This window comes from Eubalaena glacialis, chromosome 4 (genome assembly GCF_028564815.1).
Source record: "Eubalaena glacialis isolate mEubGla1 chromosome 4, mEubGla1.1.hap2.+ XY, whole genome shotgun sequence".
Lineage (NCBI taxonomy): Eukaryota > Metazoa > Chordata > Mammalia > Artiodactyla > Balaenidae > Eubalaena > Eubalaena glacialis.
This window is the reverse complement of record NC_083719.1, coordinates 182,805,528-182,827,646: the sequence shown is the minus strand read 5'-3', so window position 1 is coordinate 182,827,646 and position 22,119 is coordinate 182,805,528. Positions and strand designations below refer to the sequence as shown.

General features: G+C 46.5%; 2 protein-coding genes across 3 annotated transcripts in view; one reads left to right on the top strand and one right to left on the bottom strand.

Moving 5' to 3' along the window:
* Window positions 1-18,018, bottom strand: part of SAFB2 (scaffold attachment factor B2) — a 33,762-nt gene extending 15,744 nt beyond the window's left edge. The window contains exons 1-11 of the mRNA XM_061190681.1: window positions 17,759-18,018; window positions 16,521-16,608; window positions 11,916-11,980; window positions 11,627-11,830; window positions 9,618-9,680; window positions 8,722-8,749; window positions 7,303-7,813; window positions 6,831-6,880; window positions 6,204-6,304; window positions 1,288-1,437; window positions 1,087-1,199 (exon numbers count right to left, since the gene is read on the bottom strand). Of these exons, the coding sequence (XP_061046664.1) occupies window positions 1,087-1,199; window positions 1,288-1,437; window positions 6,204-6,304; window positions 6,831-6,880; window positions 7,303-7,813; window positions 8,722-8,749; window positions 9,618-9,680; window positions 11,627-11,830; window positions 11,916-11,980; window positions 16,521-16,608; window positions 17,759-17,944 (1,559 nt within the window). The 5' untranslated portion in view covers window positions 17,945-18,018. The remainder of the gene's footprint in view (window positions 1-1,086; window positions 1,200-1,287; window positions 1,438-6,203; window positions 6,305-6,830; window positions 6,881-7,302; window positions 7,814-8,721; window positions 8,750-9,617; window positions 9,681-11,626; window positions 11,831-11,915; window positions 11,981-16,520; window positions 16,609-17,758) is intronic.
* Window positions 18,019-18,339: 321 nt separating this feature from the next.
* SAFB (scaffold attachment factor B) overlaps window positions 18,340-22,119 on the top strand; it is a 34,874-nt gene continuing 31,094 nt past the window's right edge. For both annotated transcript variants that reach the window (XM_061190680.1, XM_061190679.1), the window contains exons 1-2: window positions 18,340-18,658; window positions 21,762-21,846. In XM_061190680.1, the coding sequence (XP_061046663.1) occupies window positions 18,470-18,658; window positions 21,762-21,846 (274 nt within the window). In that variant the 5' untranslated portion in view covers window positions 18,340-18,469. The remainder of the gene's footprint in view (window positions 18,659-21,761; window positions 21,847-22,119) is intronic.

Here is a 22,119-nt window from a genome sequence, read left to right as displayed (position 1 = left end):
ATTAATTTTAAAAAAAATATGTACTTAAAAAAAAAAAATTAAAAAAAAAAAAAAACCCAGAAAAACAGAATTACTGTGAGACTGACATTCTCAGCAAAAGATTCAATTTTTAGGGTGTGAGTGGACCTAGAAATGAAAATAACCTGTGCCGACAATACAAACTCAACATAAACTGTGCATTCTGAGAACAGCACCCTGTCAAGCCCTTCAACAAAGTCTATCTTCTCAAAAAAGATAAACCTAAAAAAAAAAAAAAAAAAAAGAAAAAAAAGATAAACCTAAAATTTTGGTAAAAGTACCAATAGGGAATGCTTGCTTTCAAAGATCTGTCCCTGTTTTCATCTTGATCAAAGATGCAAATCACCTCCTTTATAAAGGTAGTCTCTCAGACCTGTGGTTCCCAAACTATGGTGCCAAGGTACACCAGGATGGGTGAACTCACAACTGCCCTGGGATATCTTAAATTTCTGAGGGAAACAAAGAAATACTCGCTATCTGCCAGACAACACGTGAACTACTAGCTTGTGGTCACTCGTTTCAATATTAGATCAGGCTACATTCCTTTGGATGAAACTGTCTTTGCAAAACTGGGCTTCCGCAGTTGCTGTGATAAAATACAAGAACTGCACAAAGATCAATGTGGACCAGGAAATGATTCCAAGGTTTGAGAGGCCATGCAAGGGCTCAGAATGCCAAAAATGAAGTAAAAACACAGCTGACCCTTGAAAAGCATGGGGATTGGGGTGCCGACCCTCCACAGTCGAAAATCCACATGTAACTTCATAATCGGCTCTCCCTATCCGTGGTTCCACACCTGCAGGTTCAACCAACTCTGCACCTGTAGTACTGTAGTATTTACTCCTGAAAAAACTGCCCGTGTGAGCGGACCTGAGCAGCTCAAACCCGTGTTGTTCAAACATCTTTCAGTCTGTGTTATTTTTTCAACAGATTACTAACTTGCTTGGACATAAATACTAAGTGGCAGCAAGATGCCAAAAACCACCCAAGCTTTAAATAAGGAGCTGGTGACCCTGTGGCTGCCACCTGCCCTCCTCTGAAGGGAAAGGTTTTAAAAAAGCACTTTACTTTTCAACTTTGACCTCCACAGAATGATGTCTGTCAACATTAGACAATTTTTCCTTCTTCACTTCACACTCTTTTCTGTCAGACAGCTTTTTCCCAGCAGGTTCGTTTTTGGCCTAAAATACAACACAGACAGAAACGGGTTAGGGACCAGGTCTTCTGGCCTGTGAGCTCTGTGAGTTACGGCAGCAAGAACAGCCTCACCTTCTCAACAGAGATCATTCTTCCATGAAGCTCAGTTCTGTGGAGATGGCTGATACACTTTGTGGCCTCATCGGACGTTGACATGGTGACAAACCCGTAGCACCGGGCCCCGGGACTGCGGGCATTGGTCACCACTTTGGCTCCAACAACCTTTGTGAGAAAAGGGTACTCTTATTTTCTCATGCAAATAACCACACTACGTTATCAAGAACTGCTAGCAGTTAACTGATCATCAGAATTATTTCCACTTGTTTTGACTGCTCTGGAAATTGTTGTTCTTCGTAACAAACTATTAAAGTGGTTCTAATAAATCCTGACCTATCAAAATACAATTGCTTCTAAGATTAGCCCTCACAGTGACAAAATACAAACAAGAAAAGCTAAAGACAGTTAGACTTCATCAACCACAACCTGTTAATTAATCAAAAGTCCTTCCCACTCAGACCTTTTCCTCCAATTCCACAGTTCCCATGGAAAGCTACGGGGATGCTGACTCAGAAATGCACCCCAATTCGTGCAGGCCCGGGCTGAGAACAGCTCTGATGTGAGGCAGAGAGGGCTTCCGCTTCCAGCCAGGACAGAGCACCAAGCAGCTACCCTCCTGCCGCCTGAAACTAAAAACCCGGAGGAAATGTGGGCAACAAGGGTTTTCAGACACTGGACAGCAGGCTGCATAGGACGGTGACCCCTGCAAGGGGGGAACAACCGAGGGGTGTCTCCTATGACTGCCCTGGCACACCACCTAGAAGTTCCAGCCAGCAACAGGGAGGAGGGAGTGAGGGGCAGCATCCCTGAACAGACAAGAGCTCAGAGTCAGAGGAGAGGAAGGCAGCAAGCAATCAGAATACCACAGAGGAGAGGGCTGCCCACAACCGTGCACTTGTGTGAGGTGACCAACCAGGCTAGAGAGACACCCACCAGTAACGGGCAGAGGGAACAATCCCCCGGGCTCACTCAGAACCATGAACAGTTCACTGTTACCGGAGTGACCCCACCAGCCAGAGTGGAAAAGCTTGTAATTCCCGGGCACAAGAGGCTGGGTACTCAGAAGGGTCCAGCCTCAGGAGTGGACAAAGCTAGCCACAGCTAAAGGCTGCCCTGGCCTGACTGGTGACGCCTAACAACAAGCCTCAGGAGGAGCAAGTGACTGAACTGGGGCCCAGCAAACGCGCAAAGACATTTATGGGGACACAGGAAGGACCAGCACCCAACAAGGTGAAAGTCATCACGTGGCATCAAAGACAACGAGGCTAGCTAGCCAAGGAGCAGGAAAACAGGGCTCTAGCACAGAAAAGGAGAAACAGTCAATAGAAATGACACAATGACAGAACTAGTGAGCAAGGAGGGCCGTATCCTGTACGTTCCAGAAGGCAGAGCAACAACTGAGCACGTCAGGTAAGCACATGGAAGATGTTTAAAAATACCCACACCGAATTTCTGGAAAAGACTACACCAGATGGGCCTGAGGACAGACATGACAAAAGAAAAAATTAGGGAACTTGAAGACGTAGTAAGAAAAACCATTTGAAATTAAACCAAGAAAAAAGACAGAAAAAACAAAATGAACCAGAGCAACAGCAATATGTCCTCATAGGCGCGGAGCACAGGAAAAAAACTTCGCCAATGAAACCAAAGCACAGCAGCAGCAAACTTAACCGGTGGTAAAGAGAAATCGTGAAGGCAGCCAGAGGAAGACAAGACGCACGAACACTAAGGAGCAAAGGTGAGAATGACAGCCAGCTGGTTGGAGAGGACGCAACCAAGAAGGAGGAGAGTGGCTATGCCGCCTGGAGGAAAGCAGCCAACCTTGAATTCTATACCCAGCAAGACAAAGGCAAAGCAAGAGCTTCCTCAGGCATGCACACGCCGTGAGAATTCACCATCCACAATGCTGCACTACAAGACATGTTTAACGAGGAAGGAAAATGATACCCAGGGGGAACATGGACAAACAAAAAGGAAAAAAAGAGCACCCCAAAATGGTAAATACACATGAGTAACTAAAAACCCATTTTTCTTTAAAAACAAAACAACTCACCAAAAAAAAGCCAATAATGCACTGTGTGCTTTATTAAATAGAAGTAAAACGTAAGATAACGTCACAAAGGCTGGAGGGGAAAATGGCAGTGCACTGCTGTAAGGCTCTCATACTACTTGGGAACTGGTATAAAGTCACTGGGAGATAGACTGTGATGAATCAAATAACACCTCGAGACAAATGAACCTGGAAATACAACATACCAAAATTTATGAGATGCAGCAAAAGCAATCTAAGGGGAAAGTTCATAGAAATAAATGCCTACATCAAGAAACAAGAAAAATCTCCAATAAACCCAACTTTACACCTCAAGAAACTAAAATAGAAACTAGTTACATAGACTAGATATAGCTAATAAGGCACAAATCATATGCAATGCAAAATCAAGCAGATAAACAGGGACTTCCCTGGCAGTCCAGTGGTTAAGACTTCACCTTCCAGGAACTCCCCTGGTGGCTCACTGGTTAAGAATCCACCTGCCAATGCCGGGGACACAGATTCGATTGCTGGTCCGAGAAGATCCCACAAGCCGCGGAGCAACTAAGCCCGCATGCCGCAACTACTGAAGCCTGCGCACCTAGAGCCTGTGCTCTGCAACAAGAGAAGCCACCACAATAAGCCCACACACCACAATGAAGAGTAGCCCCCACTCGCCACAACTAGAGAAAAGGCCACGCGCAGCAACGAAGACCCAACACAGCCAAAAATAAATTAAAAAACATTTAAAAATTTTAAAATGTCTTAAAAAAAGACTTCACCTTCCAATTCAGGGGGTGTGGGTTTGATCCCTGGTCAGGGAGCTAAGATCCCACATGCCTCGCAGCCAAAAAACCAAAACTTAAAACAGAAACAATACAGTAACAAATTCAATAAAGACTTTAAAAATGGTCCATATCAAAAAAAAAAAAAAGCAAACAGGTACAAGGATTCCAAGAAGAAACAGGACAGATACAAAACACAGAGCAAGAGCACAGATTTAAACCCTACCATACCAATGCTTCCGTTAAGTGTAAACGTTCCCAGAGGACATTCAAAGACGTGAGGGTTGGGATATACAAAAAGCCTGAGACACACGAGCCATGGCTTCTGGCTGTGACCTCCTCTGAACTCAGTGGGTCAACGTGAACAAGTGCTCTCCTCTCTCTGGACCTCAGTGTACCAGACTGTGAGATGGTGAGGGGGATACATGCTCCCTAGGATCCCTGCAGACCTTGACATTTGCACTTCTGCCTGAAGAAAGCCCCGATCTGTCCAAAGCACCCCATACAGGGCTAGAGCCTCTGCTGAGATGGATACAGATGTCAGTTCTCATATCAGAGATGAAGCTTTGCCTTCTTCCCTCTCCTCAATGAGAGGGCTGAGCTAATCATGGGGTCATTTGACCTTTCCATCAAACATTATCCTTATAAGGGCATCACTTCCGATGACAGATAAACTTAAGTGAGAGCAGATACCACAAAAAGCTCCCATGTTCCTGTCTGTGCCCTTTCCCCGCTTCCCGTCCTCTGCTATCAAGCTCCTCACAGAAGCCTTTGTCTGCTCATCCACTTCCAAAGCCTTGTCCCGCTGCAAGGCCTTCCTAGGTCCTGTTGCTCTGGTCCAGAGCTGAGCTCCAAGGGCCAGGCAAACTAATCACGCAGCCCTTGGCCTAAACGTCACTTCCTCAGCGACGACTGCTGAACCTACTTCCCAAATCTAAATTAGGCCTTCCTACCACACACTGATGGCATACTGCAATCTTCAATATACTTATCGTAACACATTATGCATTTATTTCTTAAGCGATCTTCCACCAATGTAAGATCTATGATGACAATGCCCTTTGTATCTGTTTGCTTTGGCTTTACAATCAGTGCCTGATTCTAAATAAGTGAGTGAATAGGTTTGGGCTTCATAGTGTTCTACACCCTTTGGAATGCTTCTTCTGGGTCCTGTCTGCTTCATTCCCTAACCCCTTCACTAACACCTATTTGGAGAACAAGGACCTGAGCAAAGGAATGACCTGGGCAGTCAGGATGACACAGATGCCAAACCTCTGCCTGAAATCCCTGCAACTTCCTGCCGCTGAGCGGTACCTCGCCTACCTCTCTCCCCAGGGTCACTCCCCACAGGTCCCCAGCAGACCAGGGCAGTCGTTATGGCTTCTGATAAGACAATTTCACTACCTAATTCCAAGACAACAAAATCATTCTTAAATGTTCCTCGGAAGGCTTCTGAATTGTATTACTTTCCTCCTGCTCCTGTGACCAATATATCAGTTAATATATTTAAAAAAAAAATTTTTTTTAATTAACTTTATTTATTTTAATTTTTGGCCACGCGGCTTGTGGGATCTTAGTTCCCCAACCAGGGATCAAACCCACGCCCCCGGCAGTGAAAGCCGTGGAGTCCTAACCACTGGACCGTCCGGGAAGTCCCCAGTTGATTTATTTTTAAGCCACTGTCCTGTTCCAATTCTCAAACTATATACTTTAGATGGTAGAAGATACATGGAGACCAACTCTTCACTCACCGTTAAGGGAAAAAACCTCATCATGCCAGCTTCAAGTTTTGTATTGGCTAAAAGATAGTTTGTTCAAGAGAAGGTGGAAGCACAGCAGGGACATGTAGACTGTAGCTTTTACATACCTTCTCTGAGCAGTGTTCTATAAGCTGTCTACTCTGCCTGTCACCCACTCTCAACCAGGAAACAAGGCTTACTACCCACCACTGGTTGGGTCCCCCACCTTGGAGTTTTTGTTCTTGTTTGTTTGTTTTCCCCCAACCAGAAACAAGAACCAATAAAATTAACAGCGAGTATGAAGTTTCTAAACTCGTAGGTTTATTATATTTTAATGCCAAATCAAGGCACAGTGACAGGAGGTCAAGGGGAGCGTACCTTTCCATATTTGCTGAAAAGGTTCTTCAGATCTGTCGCTCGAGTTGTGGAAGACAGTCCACTGACCCACAGATTCCTTCCAGAACTACTGCTGATTCGACCTGAAGCAGGAGGGAGATGATTATGCTTTACCTCAAGGCATAACAGTAAGCTCGACCACTCCTAACATGCAGCCCTCTCTTAAACCCTAACTAAATCCAGTCTCGACTCCTCTGAGACAAGAATTTAATTACCGCCAACAAACTGGACAGAAGACGAAAAATCTGGATCACAGAAACTGAGTTTTCTTACTCGAGGAATAATCACGTCATGTCAGTTACAAACTGAAATGGCTTCAATGATCAGCTCTCAACCAAGATAGCACTTTCTAAAATTCTATTGTTCCATAGGTAGACCCGTCCTGTAATAGGACTTTCACTATTCCATAAGCAATAATCACAACAAAGGCATAAAATACAGAAGCTCATCAACATTTAAAACTAGTCTCTCAAGATACCATTAGATGATTAATTCCAGTAATCCATAATAAAACCAACTACTGTATCCAAATTGTGGATACTTGCAGGCCCCTCCCTCCCAAAATAAGGGATCCGTAGATGGCTCCCTGCCGTGTAAATTAAATCATACCTTTTTCATCTTTAATGATTGGCTTTATATCTTTTTCTTCCTTAAAAGAGCTAGAGACAAAAGTTAATGTTACTCGTACAGGAATAAAATGGCAGACAACTAAATCAAAATATGGTATGTGCTAAAACTGAATACCTACCAGAAAATTAGTCTGAAATAAAATTTTAACAGCACCTTTACAAGCTTATATTGGAAATCTGACCCCCCAAATACAATGGCAGATTCTTAAAAGTCAATTCGATTTAGCTGAAAATAACACTTAACAATTTAAGAGCACAACCAGAGTAGGTTGAGAAAAACAAAAGGAATTGAAATCACCCATTAAAAATACACAAAGAGAAATAAAACTTTAGAAGTAAACTACAATTGCATCAGTCTGGCTGGCCAATTGCAGAAACAACAGCTTATGTGTGTCATTAAACGACCAATGAAAAGGAGATAGCGTCTGGTCTAAAACTGAGAAAAAACAAACCTCATTTTCTGATCAGCGCCCTCACTGGCTGAGGACTCTTTAGGAGCCGGAGGGACTTCATTACAAGCTTCAAAAGCAAACTTCTTCACGTCTTCTTTGCTATCCCTGGGGTCTGGGCTTGAGGCTTCCGGGGGCGCTTCCGAGGCCTCCTCGCTACAGGCTTCCGTGTGCTCTGAGGCTTTACTACTCTGCTCAACTGGCTTCTCTAGCCCTACAGGCTCACAGTCCGTCCTCGCGCCATCGCCTGTCTGCTCCACGGGCTCCCTTTTCACTACCGCTAACAGGGTGTCTGCCTTGCTCGACTGAGCTTGTGCTGTTGACTCGCTGGCCAAATCTAAATCACCCTCCTCCGGATGGGCGCTGTCAAAAAGGTCCTCTTCCTCCGCAAGCTTTCTGTCTGGCCCCACGCTACTTGTTTCCTGTGCAAATGGCTGCTCCAGCTCGGAACCTTCTTCTTTTACTGGCTCAGATTTACAAGTTTCCCCCAAAATGTCGAGTATTTTCTCATTTTCTACGGATTTAACAGGAATAGAATGGCACAAGGTTTAATTACCAGGGAAATAAAGCAATCACAAATGTGGAACTGGCACGGCTGCCACACTAACACGAAGAGAACTGCTAGCTACACAGAGATTGGAAAACCCGCGGGTACACAAAGTTACACTGGTTACACTACCTGCGCTCCAACCGCCTGCGAGAGCAAGCCTCTACGCTACATGGAAGAGAAAAGGCCCCACAGGTTTAAACACCTACAACCGTGTGGCTGCTTCTCGACAGTCTTCATGCTTCTGTTCAAGTCTGGGTCTTCGACTTATTTTTCCAATGTCCAAGGTGCTCAATCGAACGCAATCACCATTCAAGGACAGCTCCATTTCCAAATTTCTTTGTAATTCTTTGAACAGAACAGTCCAACAGGAAAACCAGAAACTTCCGCCGGCAGGAGATAAACGCAGTCCAGAAGGGGAACAACACGTTGGAAATTTTCATGAAGAAACTGTTTCCTCTTCTGGAATCCAGTCACTTCTCAGGCTATAAGTGCCCTGACCACCGCTTTATCCTGCCTTAACTGCATTAATCAAAATGACTGCAGCAAATATCACAAGATCTGTTTCATGTGTAGAAACACATGGAAGAATCATGGGGTTGGGGGGAATTACTTAAATGCCACTGTACGTGGTTAGAGAGATGAAAGTAATCACTGCATCTCACCAAATGCATTTGACCTCCACAAACCAGAACGGTACTTCCACAGATCTGGTGATATGAATGGGTTTCCAATCTCTGATCCTTGTACGATCTGGATTGTCCACCATTAAAATAATTTACAACACCATAAACAACTTAAAATATACAAACAGCTTAAAAAATAACAGTGGGAAAACTTTCAAACCATAACTGTTGTGTCTCTCTTATCAGTACCTGGCTCCAATAGAGGTTCTTCAATATCCTATTGAAAAGAAGGAAAGACAAAGAAAATCCACAAAGCACTTTAAAAATTGGACAGATTCCCCTAGCAGATACAACTTTCAATCAAGTATGAATAAATGCTGGTTCCAAACAAGTTTCTCCACTCAAAACAAAGTATTCCGTTCTACAATAATTCAATGACAAGCTCACTGTGTTGGTTTCTCCCCAGCAAAAGCAGACAGGTAGCAGTAATATTAGCCCGTCCCATTCCCCCCTTGGAGTTGGGCTCTGCAGCTGGCAACGACTCCCATGGTCCAGGCAGAGGTCACAGAGATGGCCGCTGCTTTACACATCACACGGATTTGAGAAAAATATATTTCTCCCAACACAGAACTGTTCTTTATAACTGAAATGTGTCAACGAAAGCCTTTCTCCACCCTGCTGAACACCTCTCCCTAACTCCCCCTGGACGGAAGACAAAGGCTCCTGGACTCTGGCAGTCAGGCCCACCTGTCTCTGCAGCCCCACCCCCGCCCTGCGTTCTCCATCCCTACAACGCACCACCCCCTCCTGCCCCAGAGTCTTCTTCCCCTTCACCTGGCTACCTCCACTGGCCTGTCAGACCTCAATTTGAACACAAAGGACTTCCTCTGGGAAGCCCTCTCATGGTTTTGTAACTCAATCACCCAAACTTCTACCTTCGAGTTACACTCACTGGTCATAAACACCACGCCCACTAGGCTGCAAACCCTGACACTGACAATTTGGCTCAACCTCTTATCCCCAGCACCCAGCTCAGGACCGATGCTCAATGAATTTTTCACACACCCACACCCACACTCTTTTCCACTATGGAAAATTAACCACTCACGTCAGCTTTCCAGCCACAGAACCAGGTAGTAACCTACCGGAGGCACTTTGAAGTCCAACGATGAAGCATCCAAGGTGTTCTCGAAGCCCTCCCCATCTACCTGAAAGACAAAATGCAAGACTACTTTGTGGAGACAGAATTATGAATGCCAAGGCCTACACCTCACCAGTTTCCAGGCCACCTACACGTCTATTTCCTGCACAATGCCTACCGCCATCTGCAAGCCCACTGCTGGATCACAGCGGCCCCCCTTACCCACAGGGGATATGCTCCCAAAGCCCCAGTGGATGTCTAAAACTTCAGCCAGCGCCAGACCCCATATACACTGTGTTTTTTCCTATACTGGCAGGCAGGTAACGTATATAGCGTGGATAACTGGACAAAGGGATGATTCCCGTCCCGGCAGGATGGCGCAAGGTTTCATCACGCTACTCAGAACGGTATGTGATTGAAAACTTAGGAATTGTTTACTTCATTTAATATTTTTAGACCCGGTTGACTGTGGGTAACTGAAACCTCAGAAAGCAAATCCATGGGTAAAGGGGGGGACCTACAGTATTCAGTTTATCACCTGCCTCCCAGCCCCCATGCCCACTCCGGGACTAGGTGGCACCAGCATCTCTGACAGAGGCTCACAGAGGGTTGGCGCTCTGTCCACACTGGCCAAATGAATGAACGAGCAAATTCATTTCCCAGGCAGTTTCCACACACTGGTGGTCAGCATACACCACCCAGCTGCAGAATTTCCAAAGCTGAACTCAAAAGGAAAATGAACTTTGCACTCCTCTGATTTCACTTGGTAGCAATGCTTTTCAAATAACAATAGGGAATTCCCTGGCAGTCCAGTGGTTAGGACTCCACACTTTCAGTGCCAAGGGCACGGGTTTGATCCCTGGTCAGGGAACTAAGATCCTGCAAACCACGCAGCTTGGCCAAAAAAAAAAGAAAAGATAAAGTAACAATAACTGGGCACTTTCTTCTAGAGTACTTTGTATAAAACAAACATTTAACTTGACTGTTCTTTTTATTACCTACTATACAAAAAAAAACTGGTATCTTAAAGGTTATTAAGTTAAAAAACCTTTTAACTTTTTAAGTGAAATATAAAAATACTCCTCCCCACATACTTTTTTCTTTTTCTAGGTTTGGATGTTTCCATTAACCGAGAAGTTAGAAGCCAAGTCCATGCTATGGAAATAATTCACACACAACAGGATCTCACTGAGAGGACAAATCAAAGCTCACTGCTAGCCTAGGCCGAGCTGTGGTGATAACGTGAAATTTGTGACTTTTGACCTTTAAGGTTTAAAGTTCAGTCCTACAAGGGCACATTTTCTTCCAATTTAAAGCTAGAATGCCTTAAATAAAACCAAACTAAGATGGCTGGGCACGCCAAGGTGGTGAGATTAAACTGGCAATCAGTTCTAGGAGGGCTACCAGAGAGCTCTATGCCAACAGATGACAAGTGAGAAGCTGGGAAAGCGACACCGGCAACAGGATTAAAGCCCTCCCTTATACACAAGAAGTTAATAGTGGATTCCTTTAATTGGAGGGGTTCTTCTGGGGGGACAAATACTTTTCTTCACTGTACTTCACATCTTTTAATATAACTGTCTAAATTTATACATGGAATATATCTTTAAAATATCAACAGGATTATCTGGATGGCGAGATTATGAACTGTTTTTTTCTTACCCTTCTATAGTTTTTTTAAACCTTTTTTCTTTTTAAGGAAAATACTTTTTATCAACAGTGTCAACCTTTCATTTTATAACTTATGCTAAGAAAAGTGTCTCCTACTCAATTATAAAAATATCCTCCAACAATACAATACAATACAATACAACAGAAGAGTTACCTGTTAATTAACATCTGACCTATGTGGAGCTTAAATGGATATAATTTACCCCAAGGTTTAGACACCAAATTAAGTGTTTGTTTATGGTGACTGGTGACTTAGCTGCGTGTTCTGGCTCTGACAAAGAGCACAAAAGCAGCAAGGAGCCCCAGGGCTGCAGCGCGCTGTACTGCATCTGCGTTACCTACAGAGTGTCCTGTGAACTGAGCTGGGAGCTCCCTCAGCTGCACGGCCACGTAGTCTTTGCTCTCGCATAGGGACTCGAGAATGCTGTCAGCGCCATCCTCCCCGAAGTCTGGAGCACCGCTATTCTCGACTTCGGTTTCTTCTAACACATTAACGTCCATCATGTCAATATTCTGCAAACTCTCCAAACTTGCTTCCATGTCCTCCTGTAATGAGGAACGAAAGGTGTCAGCGACCAGGTGGACCAGAATGCGGAGCTCCTGCCGCCATCTCGGCTGTGATGCCACATACCTGCCCATCTCTGGAATCTTCTTCCAGGCCATTGTCTTCTGTGCCTTCCTCCTCCGTTTTTTGTCCTAATTACAGAATAATTGTTCAATCAGACAACATTCAGGTTCTGGCCTCATAATTAGTTTATGCAGGAGGACACAGCTCAATCTTGGTGAGAACATGTTACAGGGAAGCTAAATGTGCCTGTTCTTCTATCATGTATAGTTCTGTCTCAACTGCAACATAAAAATCTAGGCTTTCTGTAATATTATCAAAGTATTTTGACTTTGCACAAAATATCCAAAAGCTTCAAAAGATTTCAAAACCACTCCAAACTAAGACTAACATCCCTAAAGAAAAATGAGCAAAGGATAAACATAGGTATCGCCCAATGAGTAAATTAAAAAATGTAATGTCCATATGGCACCCAAAGAACTGCAACCTAAGAGAGTGAGCCTAATGACGGACCTGCTGGCTCCCCTTCACTCCACCCACTGTAAGCAGGCCCCCTGCCTTCCGTCTTTCTTTAGCCCAGGAACCTTTTTTTTGCTCAAGGCAAAAAAGCAAAGGCTACCATAAAGTCGATTTTCACCCTGGGTTCTGTGAACGCAAAGGGACTACTGAGAGTTATGTTAGGTATTCTCAATGGGGCTGGAAGGGAAGGAGAGTGGAAACTTCTAGACTCAGAAAGGAAGTAAAATCTTTGGGCTCCCTACGTAACAACAGCCTTAAAAATGTACATACTTTTATCCTGGAATTTCCCTTAGGATGTGCACTAAAATGTCTGACAAGGAATTCAAAACAAAGGTTACTTATTCTATGGAGTGCATACAGACTAAATATCCCAAAGGGAAGCAAATTATGGCACGTTATGCTCAAACGTGGGATGCCAGTATGGGGAGTCAGGGCGGGCGTGGGCTGTAATGCGGCGACGTTTGGAGACATTTTGGTGTTATGACTGGCAGTGCTGCTGGCATGTAATGGACAGTGGCCAGGGATGCTGTGCAGCACACGGTTAACACACAGGACAGCACCCTACCACAAAGCACTCGGTTCAAATTGCCAACAGTGCCAAGTCTGCAAAACCCTGTGGCATACCACACACTTTGCAACCTAAAAAAGAAAAAATTATGCCTTTAAAGCCTATTTAATGAAATGGAAAAATGTCCACAACGTTACCACATACTCTTATTAAAATGCACGTCGATGTTTTATACACGCAAGTGTAAAGATGCAGTGGTAGAACATACAGATGGATATGGCTAAGGCAATCCATCAACCATGGTTAAAACACTAAGCGATAAGAGTTTTCATTTTCACTTTTATAATTTTTTAAAAAGAGAAAATTAAACGCAAGAAACCTCAATCTTGGGGCTTCCCTGGTGGCGCAGTGGTTGAGAGTCTGCCTGCCAATGCAGGGGATACGGGTTCGAGCCCTGGTCTGGGAAGATCCCACATGCCGCGGAGCAACTAGGCCCGTGAGCCACAACTACTGAGCCTGCGCGTCTGGAGCCTGTGCTCCGCAACAAGAGAGGCTGCGACAGTGAGAGGCCCGCGCATCGCGATGAAGAGTGGACCCCGCTTGCCGCAACTAGAGAAAGCCCTCGCACAGAAACGAAGACCCAACACAGCCAAAAATAATAAATAAATAATAATAAATAAAAAATTTAAAAATTAAAAAAAAAACCTCAATCTTTACTTTATTGAGGTTTAGTTGATTTATGTGTTAATTTCTGCTGTACAGCAAAGTGATGCAGTTATACATATACCTTCTTTTTCGTATTCTTTTCCGTTACGGTTTATCACAGGACACTGCATACAGTTCCCTGCGCTGTACGGTAGGACCTGTTGTTGATCCATCCTGTATATAATACACTGCATCTGTTAACCCCAAACTCCCATTCCATCCCTCCCCTAACCTCCCCCCACCTCTACAACCACAAGTCTGTTCTCTGTCTGTGAGTCTGAAGAAACCTCAATCTTTGATTAAAAATGCCAACTGCAATGTCTACACTTAAGTATCTCGTTTGCCATTATTATCAATGATTACTCAAAAAATGTAGTTTTATTACACGTTGGGCACTGTGCTCTTCACATTATTTAATACTTCCCACAATGCTAGCAGGTTTATTATCTGCATTTGATGCAAGAATTTTGTTCTGCTCCAAAGCTGCGACTCAAAAACTCAGCTGTACCACCTCCCATTATATCTAAACCCTGAATATCCTTTTGAAATACGCTGTTTAAAAATGTTTGATAATTGCACCCAATTTCTAGGCCGCAAATAGTAGCCTGCAGTACCCACAAAAAATGTAAATAGGAGAGAGGCAGCCCAAAAAGCCTCACCAAAAAGCACCCTAAGTGGGAGTGACAATGAGACAAATGCTGGGCAGACAGGCTACACCCAAATCCCAAGGGCCTGGTCTTGGCTGACTAAAACCTGAAGGGTGGAGCGGAACGGGACAGGAGACAGGCACAGACACCAGAAAATCAAATTTTAACCCCAAACGTAACCTAATTCAAAATTTTAATCTTTCAAAACGCACCCACAGTTTTCAGCAATTTTGTGCATTTAGATGAGCTGGGGAAAGGACCCTTGTTCCTACTTACAATGAAACTTACAAAGTTCAGCTACTTTTCACTTTTGAAAGGTAGTGGTTACTCATGAATTCCCAGATTTAGTCCAACTTTGTGGCAGACTCTGGAAACCAACTGGTTGATTCCTATTAATCTCGAGGACCTAATTTCAACCGGGCCACCATGAGGACCTAGCACTTCATATAACTAACCATGTGCCCACACGCCTCCAAAGGACACACCAGCTCTACAATTTGCAGGAGCTATCCTCTGCCCCAGGACCTCACCCACCTGTTTCTTCCTTGAAGGGGAAGGGACCAGTGCCTTTTAAATCCCAAATCCCAGCAACAGCTACCTGTACTGGTATAAACACTCTCTTTACACCAATGGAAGTAACTATTATCCAGGTTTTTCTGACAAAATGCTGACTCCAAGTAGCTTTGATTTGACTTATGCTTTAACCCAGACATTCAGACGTATATTTGAAGCACTCAGCTAAGGTTTAGTTTTTCTAATGATTCAAAGATCCCCGTTAGAGACCAAGAACGTTTTGATTAGTAGGGCTTGAACCTCACGGTTTTAAATGAGCATCTACACAAAAAAAGTTCTAAACGATTATTAATTTGTGTCAACTATTCAAAACCAAACTTTCAGACCGCTGGTAACTTGACAGCAAAGTACAAAGAGCTATTTGTATGTTTCCTGCTACAGACCCATCCCTCATGATCTGTATTTGTTTGGACGGTCAGTGTTTATAACTGAAATATGGACAGTTTCACAAGCAGTAAACACACACCAATGTTTTAAACTTCAATTCCTTATGTAACCTAACTCAAAAATTTAACCTTTCAAAACACGTGCACAAGATTTAAACAGTTAGATGAGTTCTGGAAAAGTTGTTCTGCTAGAAAAAGCTCTTAAAAACATAAACTGAAGTTGTTGAAAATACTACAAGGTCATTTCTTTTTACTTTCTAAGCAGTTGTCTCCCATTGCCTGAATTGAGCACTTCTTTAGATAAATGGGACACATACAGCTGTGAGAATTTTTGTGCAGCACCCTTCAAGAAAATAAGCCTGTCATGTGTGAGTTTCAAATTATACTGTCCTTATCACAGTAAAATCTGATAATGAGAGCGACAGCTAATGAGGTTCCGAAGTTTTATGGAAGTAAATCCTCCCAAAATAAGTGCTATCAGCCATAAAAAAAATGGAGCACTGATGTATGTTACACCATGGATAAACCTTAAAAACATTATGCTCAGTGAAAGATGCCAGACACAAAAAGCCACATGTTATATGATTCTATTTATATGAAATGTCCAGAATAGGCAAATCCTTAGAGACAGAACCTCAATTAGATATTGCCAGGGGGGAGCGGGGGGAGCGGGGCGGGGGGGAGGGGGACATGGGCACTGACTGCTAATGGGCATGGGGGATTCCTCTTGGGGTGATGAAAATATTCTAGAATTAGAGAGTGGTGATGGTTGCATAGCCTTGTAAATATACTAAAAAGCACAGCATTATACACTTTAAATAATATGTGAATTTTACAATATATAAATTATATCTTGATAAAAAAAAAATCAGTGTTAAAATGGGCTGGGTGCAAATACTCTGACAATCTACTCTAGACCCCAGAGAAGTTGGGTTCTGTTGGATCTCTGGTTGGTGTCATTTTCCTTGGTTTAAGGCGTAGTTTTTTGAACTAGGAAGGAAGCCAAGCAGGTGCATTTGGTTGCTCAGACCAGTTGGGGCAGCTTCCAGAGAGTGCCTTACTCTAGTTCTTTTTTAATCCCAAAGACAAGAGCTGCGAGGTTTTCAGTACGTATTTTAATTTTACCTGGCACCTACAAATCTCTTTACTCCTCCCCAGCACCCTGACATCATTACACGTTAGGTGGTGGAAAAGCAAGCCTAACTGTTAGACGGAGGACAATGAGGGCCGCTCTCCCGACCTGGAGGACAGGAAGAATGCTAAACAACCAGTTCTCTACGGAAGCCCTCTCAAGGCAGAGAGGCCTCAAGCAGCAACAAGTTCAAGTGGATACCTTTAACGCATTTCTTTGTCGTCCTCTTGCTTGTGGCTTCCAACGCGATGCCAATTTCATCAGGATCTTGCCCTTCTTCCTTAACCGCCTATTGGGAAGAGACAAGTTTTACAACGTGGCTAAGAGCTGCAGGACAGACACTGTTCTTCCCAGGTAACAACTTCCCAGCGAACAAGCGCAAACCTTTCCTTGCAAAGAGCAACTCTGGTTCTGGTATCTGGGCTGCCAGCCCCAAAGACACAGGAAGAACCCAGCGTCACTTGGTTCTCTCTGCAGAGGCACCCCCCCCCCCCCCGCCAAAAAACAAAGAGATGTGTGAGCTGGGGCTCCACAGAGTCTGTGACGAGTCCCGAAACGGTCCCTAACCTCCAAACTGCCTCTACTTTAAGTCAACGATGTAACCAACAAGAGAGGCTACACTTGGTCTGGCATGGGCAGAGAGGGCTGCGTGCTGTTCGACAGGCCACCTTTGACCTCGGGGGAGGAAGAACGCTGAACATCCTGGGTAGAGGGCAGGTTGGTGGTTCCAGGCGACAGTGCCTTTCGCGTGCTTGGGGACTCCGCGCTCAACTCACAAGGGCCCTACCCTCAAGAGCCTGTTCCCATCAGGGACGTGACACCTCCCCCCTACTCCCGGTACCCAATTCTGTGTTAAGTGCTGCGAGGTGGGGCAAGAAACAGAGGATGGTGCGACACAGGGAGTCAGGGAGGTGGAGCAACACTTAGGAAGGGTGGGCAGGGAGGCGACATCTCAGACCCAAAATGACAACAAAGCGCCAGCCAGATGGAGACCTGGGAGACGAGCAGCCAGGTGGAAGGCACGGTAAGCGCAAAGGTCCTGGGGCAAGAACAAGCACAGCCACCCCCTTCCTGGGAAACCTCAAAGGCTCGTCAATCATCCACTCCGCAGGGGACGAAACTGAGGCGCGGGGAGGGGACGGCACTTGTCCAAGGTCACACAGCCCCGGGAAGAGTCCAGAGGCCACCCTGCGGCTAAAACGGGCTTTCAGCGCACCGGAGGCGACCGACGGGAGGAAAAAGAGGAGGCAAAGCACAGCGAGGGGCGGTGACGGGCCAAGGTCACACAGCCGGGGCCCCCGGGGCCTGACAGCTCGGGCTGGGGTCGGCCACGAGAGAAGCGGGCCGGGGCCGCCCCGTCCCGGGGAGTCGCGGTGACAGGCCCGCGCGGGGGCATGCCTCGGCCTCAGGCGCCACCCCGGGGCCCCGGGCCGCCTCACCTTCTTGAGCCGCTCCATCAGGACGCTCTTGTTGCCGCCCGTGTCCAGGTTCCGCTTCTTCAGCTCCGCCCGCAAATCGATTACCCGCAAGTCGCTGAGCCGCCGCGTCCCGACCTCTGAGGCGCCCGAGACGACAGCGGCTGTGCCAGAACCCGAGTCGCCGGACCCTGCCAGAGTCTCCGCCATCCCGGGTTTCCTGTCTCCGCCACTTATTCCACACACCGCCGGCGGCTGTAGCTGCTCTGAGCACAAAATGGCGCCGCCTGAGAGGAAAACGCACTCCCTTCCTCCCGCCCCGTTTTCCGGCCGCGCATGCGCGCCGCCCGGATCAGGGCTCTTAGCAGCAAGCAAGCTCGCGCGCCAACCAACCGCACGTGTCCGGCCACAACGCGCAGGCGCCGTAACCGCAGTACGCATGTGTCCCGGCAGTTCGCGGCGGGAGGCCGGCGAGACGACACGCGCCTGCGCGTATCCCCCCCTACTCAAACACACACACACACCGCCCCCCCCCCCTCCCGCCCAAGGCTCTCACCACGCATGGGCAGACGCGACCGGGAGCGTCGAACCCACGCCGGGTACGCCTGCGCAGAAGCGAGGCGCGCCGGGGCGGCTGGAGCGGTTTCTTCGCAAGCGGCGCCATTTTGTGCTGGGAGCCGAAATAAATCCGGCCCGGTTTTCTGTGAAGTGGGCAGCGGAGCCAGGGTCCCTGGAATGGCGGAGACTCTGTCAGGCCTAGGCGATTCGGGTGCGGCGGGCGCAGCGGCTCTGAGCTCCGCCTCGTCGGAGACCGGGACGCGGCGCCTCAGCGACTTGCGGGTGATCGATCTGCGGGCGGAGCTGAGGAAACGGAACCTGGACTCGAGCGGCAACAAGAGCGTTTTGATGGAGCGGCTTAAAAAGGTAGAGCCGGGGCTCTGGGGGTGGGCAGGAGGTGGGTCGGGGGGCCCTCGCGGCCGCGACGGGGGCCTTCTGGCCTCGGGGTCCGCCCCCGGCCCCGTTTGCGGCCTGCGCCGGGCCTGGCGCTCCGGGCTTCTCCCGGCTTCTCCCAGGCCCCGGCGGGAGCTTCGAGCCCCGCCGGGTCCAGGTTCAAAGCCCAGCGCCGCATTGGGGCGGGAACAAGAAAAAGAAAATCTTGACGCGAACGGGGGAGGTTGGGGGTGATGGGTGACATCGGCCGAGCGTTTGTGTTATCCGTATCAGCTCCTGCTTTTCAAGGGCTTTTTTCGGCTGGTTGCATCCCGGCCTCTGAAAGTGGACGCGGAACCCTGAAATCCTCGCTTCCTCCGCGGCGTTAGGGGACTCGGCCAAGGTCACTCGGCCGGGGTGAGGAGGTCGGGATTTGAACCGAGGCCGGCCGATTTTCTGAGCCCGTGTCGGCCGCGGGGGCGTCCTCTGGAAAGAGAGATGCTTCTTGATCCGTTAGGGCCCAGAAGCCTTGAATAGGGCGTTAATTTTTAAAGTAACCGTATCGAGGGAATACTCAAAGCGGTGGGGCGGGGGGGGGGGGGGAATGGGGAAACGGCTTAGGGATTTGCCAGTACGGGCTTGGGGATTTAGCCTGGAGGGAAAAGTGCTATTTGTAATAACTACCAGAGATGAAACAAACAGACTTGGGGAGGATCTAAAGGCTCCGTCAGATCTGCGTGATCTTGAGCGTGGAAGACATTTAATCCCTTCTGGGCCTGTTTCTTCTTGTGTCCAGTAGAAGAAAAATAATAGTGTTTTCGCGTTAGGATTAAGTAAAATGGCGTGAAACGGGCTTGGCGTGTTGCCCAGCGCATGTAAACACTCGAGGTGCGACCGCTGTCACGTTTCACTTTTTTCTCTGTGCCACTGTTTGGTATTTGCAAACAGGGAGTTTTAACCCCCTACCTCGAGGGTTCTGAGGGATGCGTGCGAAAAGCAGGGAGTTAAGTAAGTGTTTGTGCCCTTCTGCTTCCCCTGTGCTTGCCTTGTTCCGGTGGCTTCTTTCTTTTTGCCGCCTAGCGACTCTAGTCTGGGGACTTCTGTGTAATCGCTAAGCCTTGTTACCTATCCCCCACCCCCCAAGACAGTGCGGTTTGTCACTCACTCCACCCTCCGGCCTCCCAAACAACAGAGGATCAGAGTTTTATTTATTAATTGCTGTTTAGAGGAAGTAAGGATTATTTCCTATTATCTGGATGAGGAAGCTCAGGCTTGAGAGCAGTGAGTTATTTGCTCTGAGTCAGTTGGGCCGTTCTAACTTGAGTCTGTTTTCTTTCACTATGGTTACTAACTTCCTTTACCCAGACGGGGCAGGCGGTTCATCCACCGAGATGTTTACCTGGAGAAGATGCAAGGAGGGTGAGGGTTGGCACCCGGGGACATGTGATCCATGTTGTTAGTAGCCACAAGGCCTCCTATCAACGAAGTCAAATTGGGGGGCTTTAGCCTTTATCCCCCCAGGTGGTCCACAAGCCTGCAATGCTGATAGGATGGCATTGAACCTTTCTGTCAGGCGGAGGTTGAGACTGGTGTGATCTTCCATCACTAACGTCTCTGAGGGGAAAAACCCATCCCTTTTTCCTTCTTTTCAGTTTCTTAGCGATGTGCTCAAAATACATAAATACCATTAGCATATATACCCATCTGCTACCCTGCCCAAGCAAGTCTGGAAGTACTGATGTTCTTCTCTTGTACTTCCGTTATCTAGTGGTTTTTTTTTTTAGGAAGGGCAAAGGAGGGAAAGGTGGAGGCAAAACACAAAGTGTAATTTGGCAAGGCCTGTAAGGATGACTCGTAGCTTGCAGTCCCCCCTAAGGATGACCCTGTGAACACTACACCTAGAGGAGACACACTGAGGGGCAAACTGGTACACCTTCTGTCTGGGGTAGTTTTTGTATTCTCCTGATGGTGTTCCAGAATCTTCTGTCTCCAGGAAGAGAGTGAAAGACTTTATGTTTGTGCTTTCCTTGATGCCAGGGCATAACTCCAATTCTTCCTTCTGGTTCTGGCTTCAGAGAGAAGGGAGAGGTTTCTTTGTTCCTGGTACAGGTTAGTTGTGGAGCCTCCACGCTGCATTCTGAATTTAGACTTTTCCAAGCTAGGAAACTTCTCAGAATCTTTGAGACTTCTGAAACTGCTTACAAATAAAACAGCATTTGAAATGGGTTTAAACAGAGTTTGAGAGTCCAGTAAAGACAGGGTTTTCAGTAAAACCTAAACGTGAAGCCCAGTGTCTATGGATATCAGCATTGACACGCTCAGTCCTGTTTGTTTTGTTGTTGTTGTTGTTTTTTCTCCTGAGTGCCTCTTTGGTGCCTGGCACAGTGCAGAGCATAAGTGGGGGCTGCTCAAGTGAAGGACAGGCTCTTGGGACGGGGAGGCGGGACTTGCCAAGAGATCCTTATAATTCTGTATCCGATGAAGCAGGCCCCCTAGTGGTTGAAGGCAAGACCTCTGGAGTCAGTCAGAGATGATTGTGAAGGGATGAGGTAGTACGTGTCACATCCCCTACCGTGCCACACACAGCAGGAACTCAGGCAGTGAGTGTTAGTATTCTGTACAGACGGTGCCTAGTACAGGCGTGGCGTGGAGAGGGGATCAGGGAGGGTCGAACAGCCCATTGTTGAGTGAAGTCATAGGTAACTGGAGAGTGTGCCTTTCCCTTTTTGAGTTCTTTTGGGCCCAGGAATAGGATCAATCAGATTGTGGTGATAATGTTAAAAATAACCCTAATGTTTGGTGAGTGCTTGCTTTACATGGATAATAAGAATTCTCATGACAGCTTTCCAGGGTAAGAACTTTTATTAGCCCCTTGTTCCAGAGTAAAAAACAAACTCACAGGGATTAAGTAAGCCTGCCTGAGACCACACAGCTAAGATCTGGTAGAATCAGTCTAAATCCAGAGCCCTTGCTCCAACGTAGAAAGAGAAAGAACGAATGAACAGGTGGCCCTTTCCAGATCAGCACCCTGAAGCTTCTGTGAAAGTCAAATCTGTGTGCTGCCTTTTTGGGTGAACTTTTTTTACCTTCTCTCTAGGCAATTGAAGATGAGGGGGGTAATCCTGATGAAATTGAAATTACCTCTGAAGGAAATAAGAAGACATCAAAGAGATCCAGCAAAGGTATGGAGGATTTTATAAGCATTGCTAATGTTAGGAACTTTTTTCAGAACTGACTTCCTTTGCTAATGTGCTTGTGGACTGCCCTGTGAATCAGAAGGACCTTGAATGAAGGTTTGCATTTTCTTTAAAGATCCCTCCACTGTATTTTTGTTTCCATGGTTCTTGGGAATTCAGAGGATGGAAGAGGTACTTACACCTCTACTTATTTTCCTCTGTAGGTTTCTCAGCAGCCGTTGCTTATCCAGAGTCTTAACCTTCTTTAAGTAGAGAGTG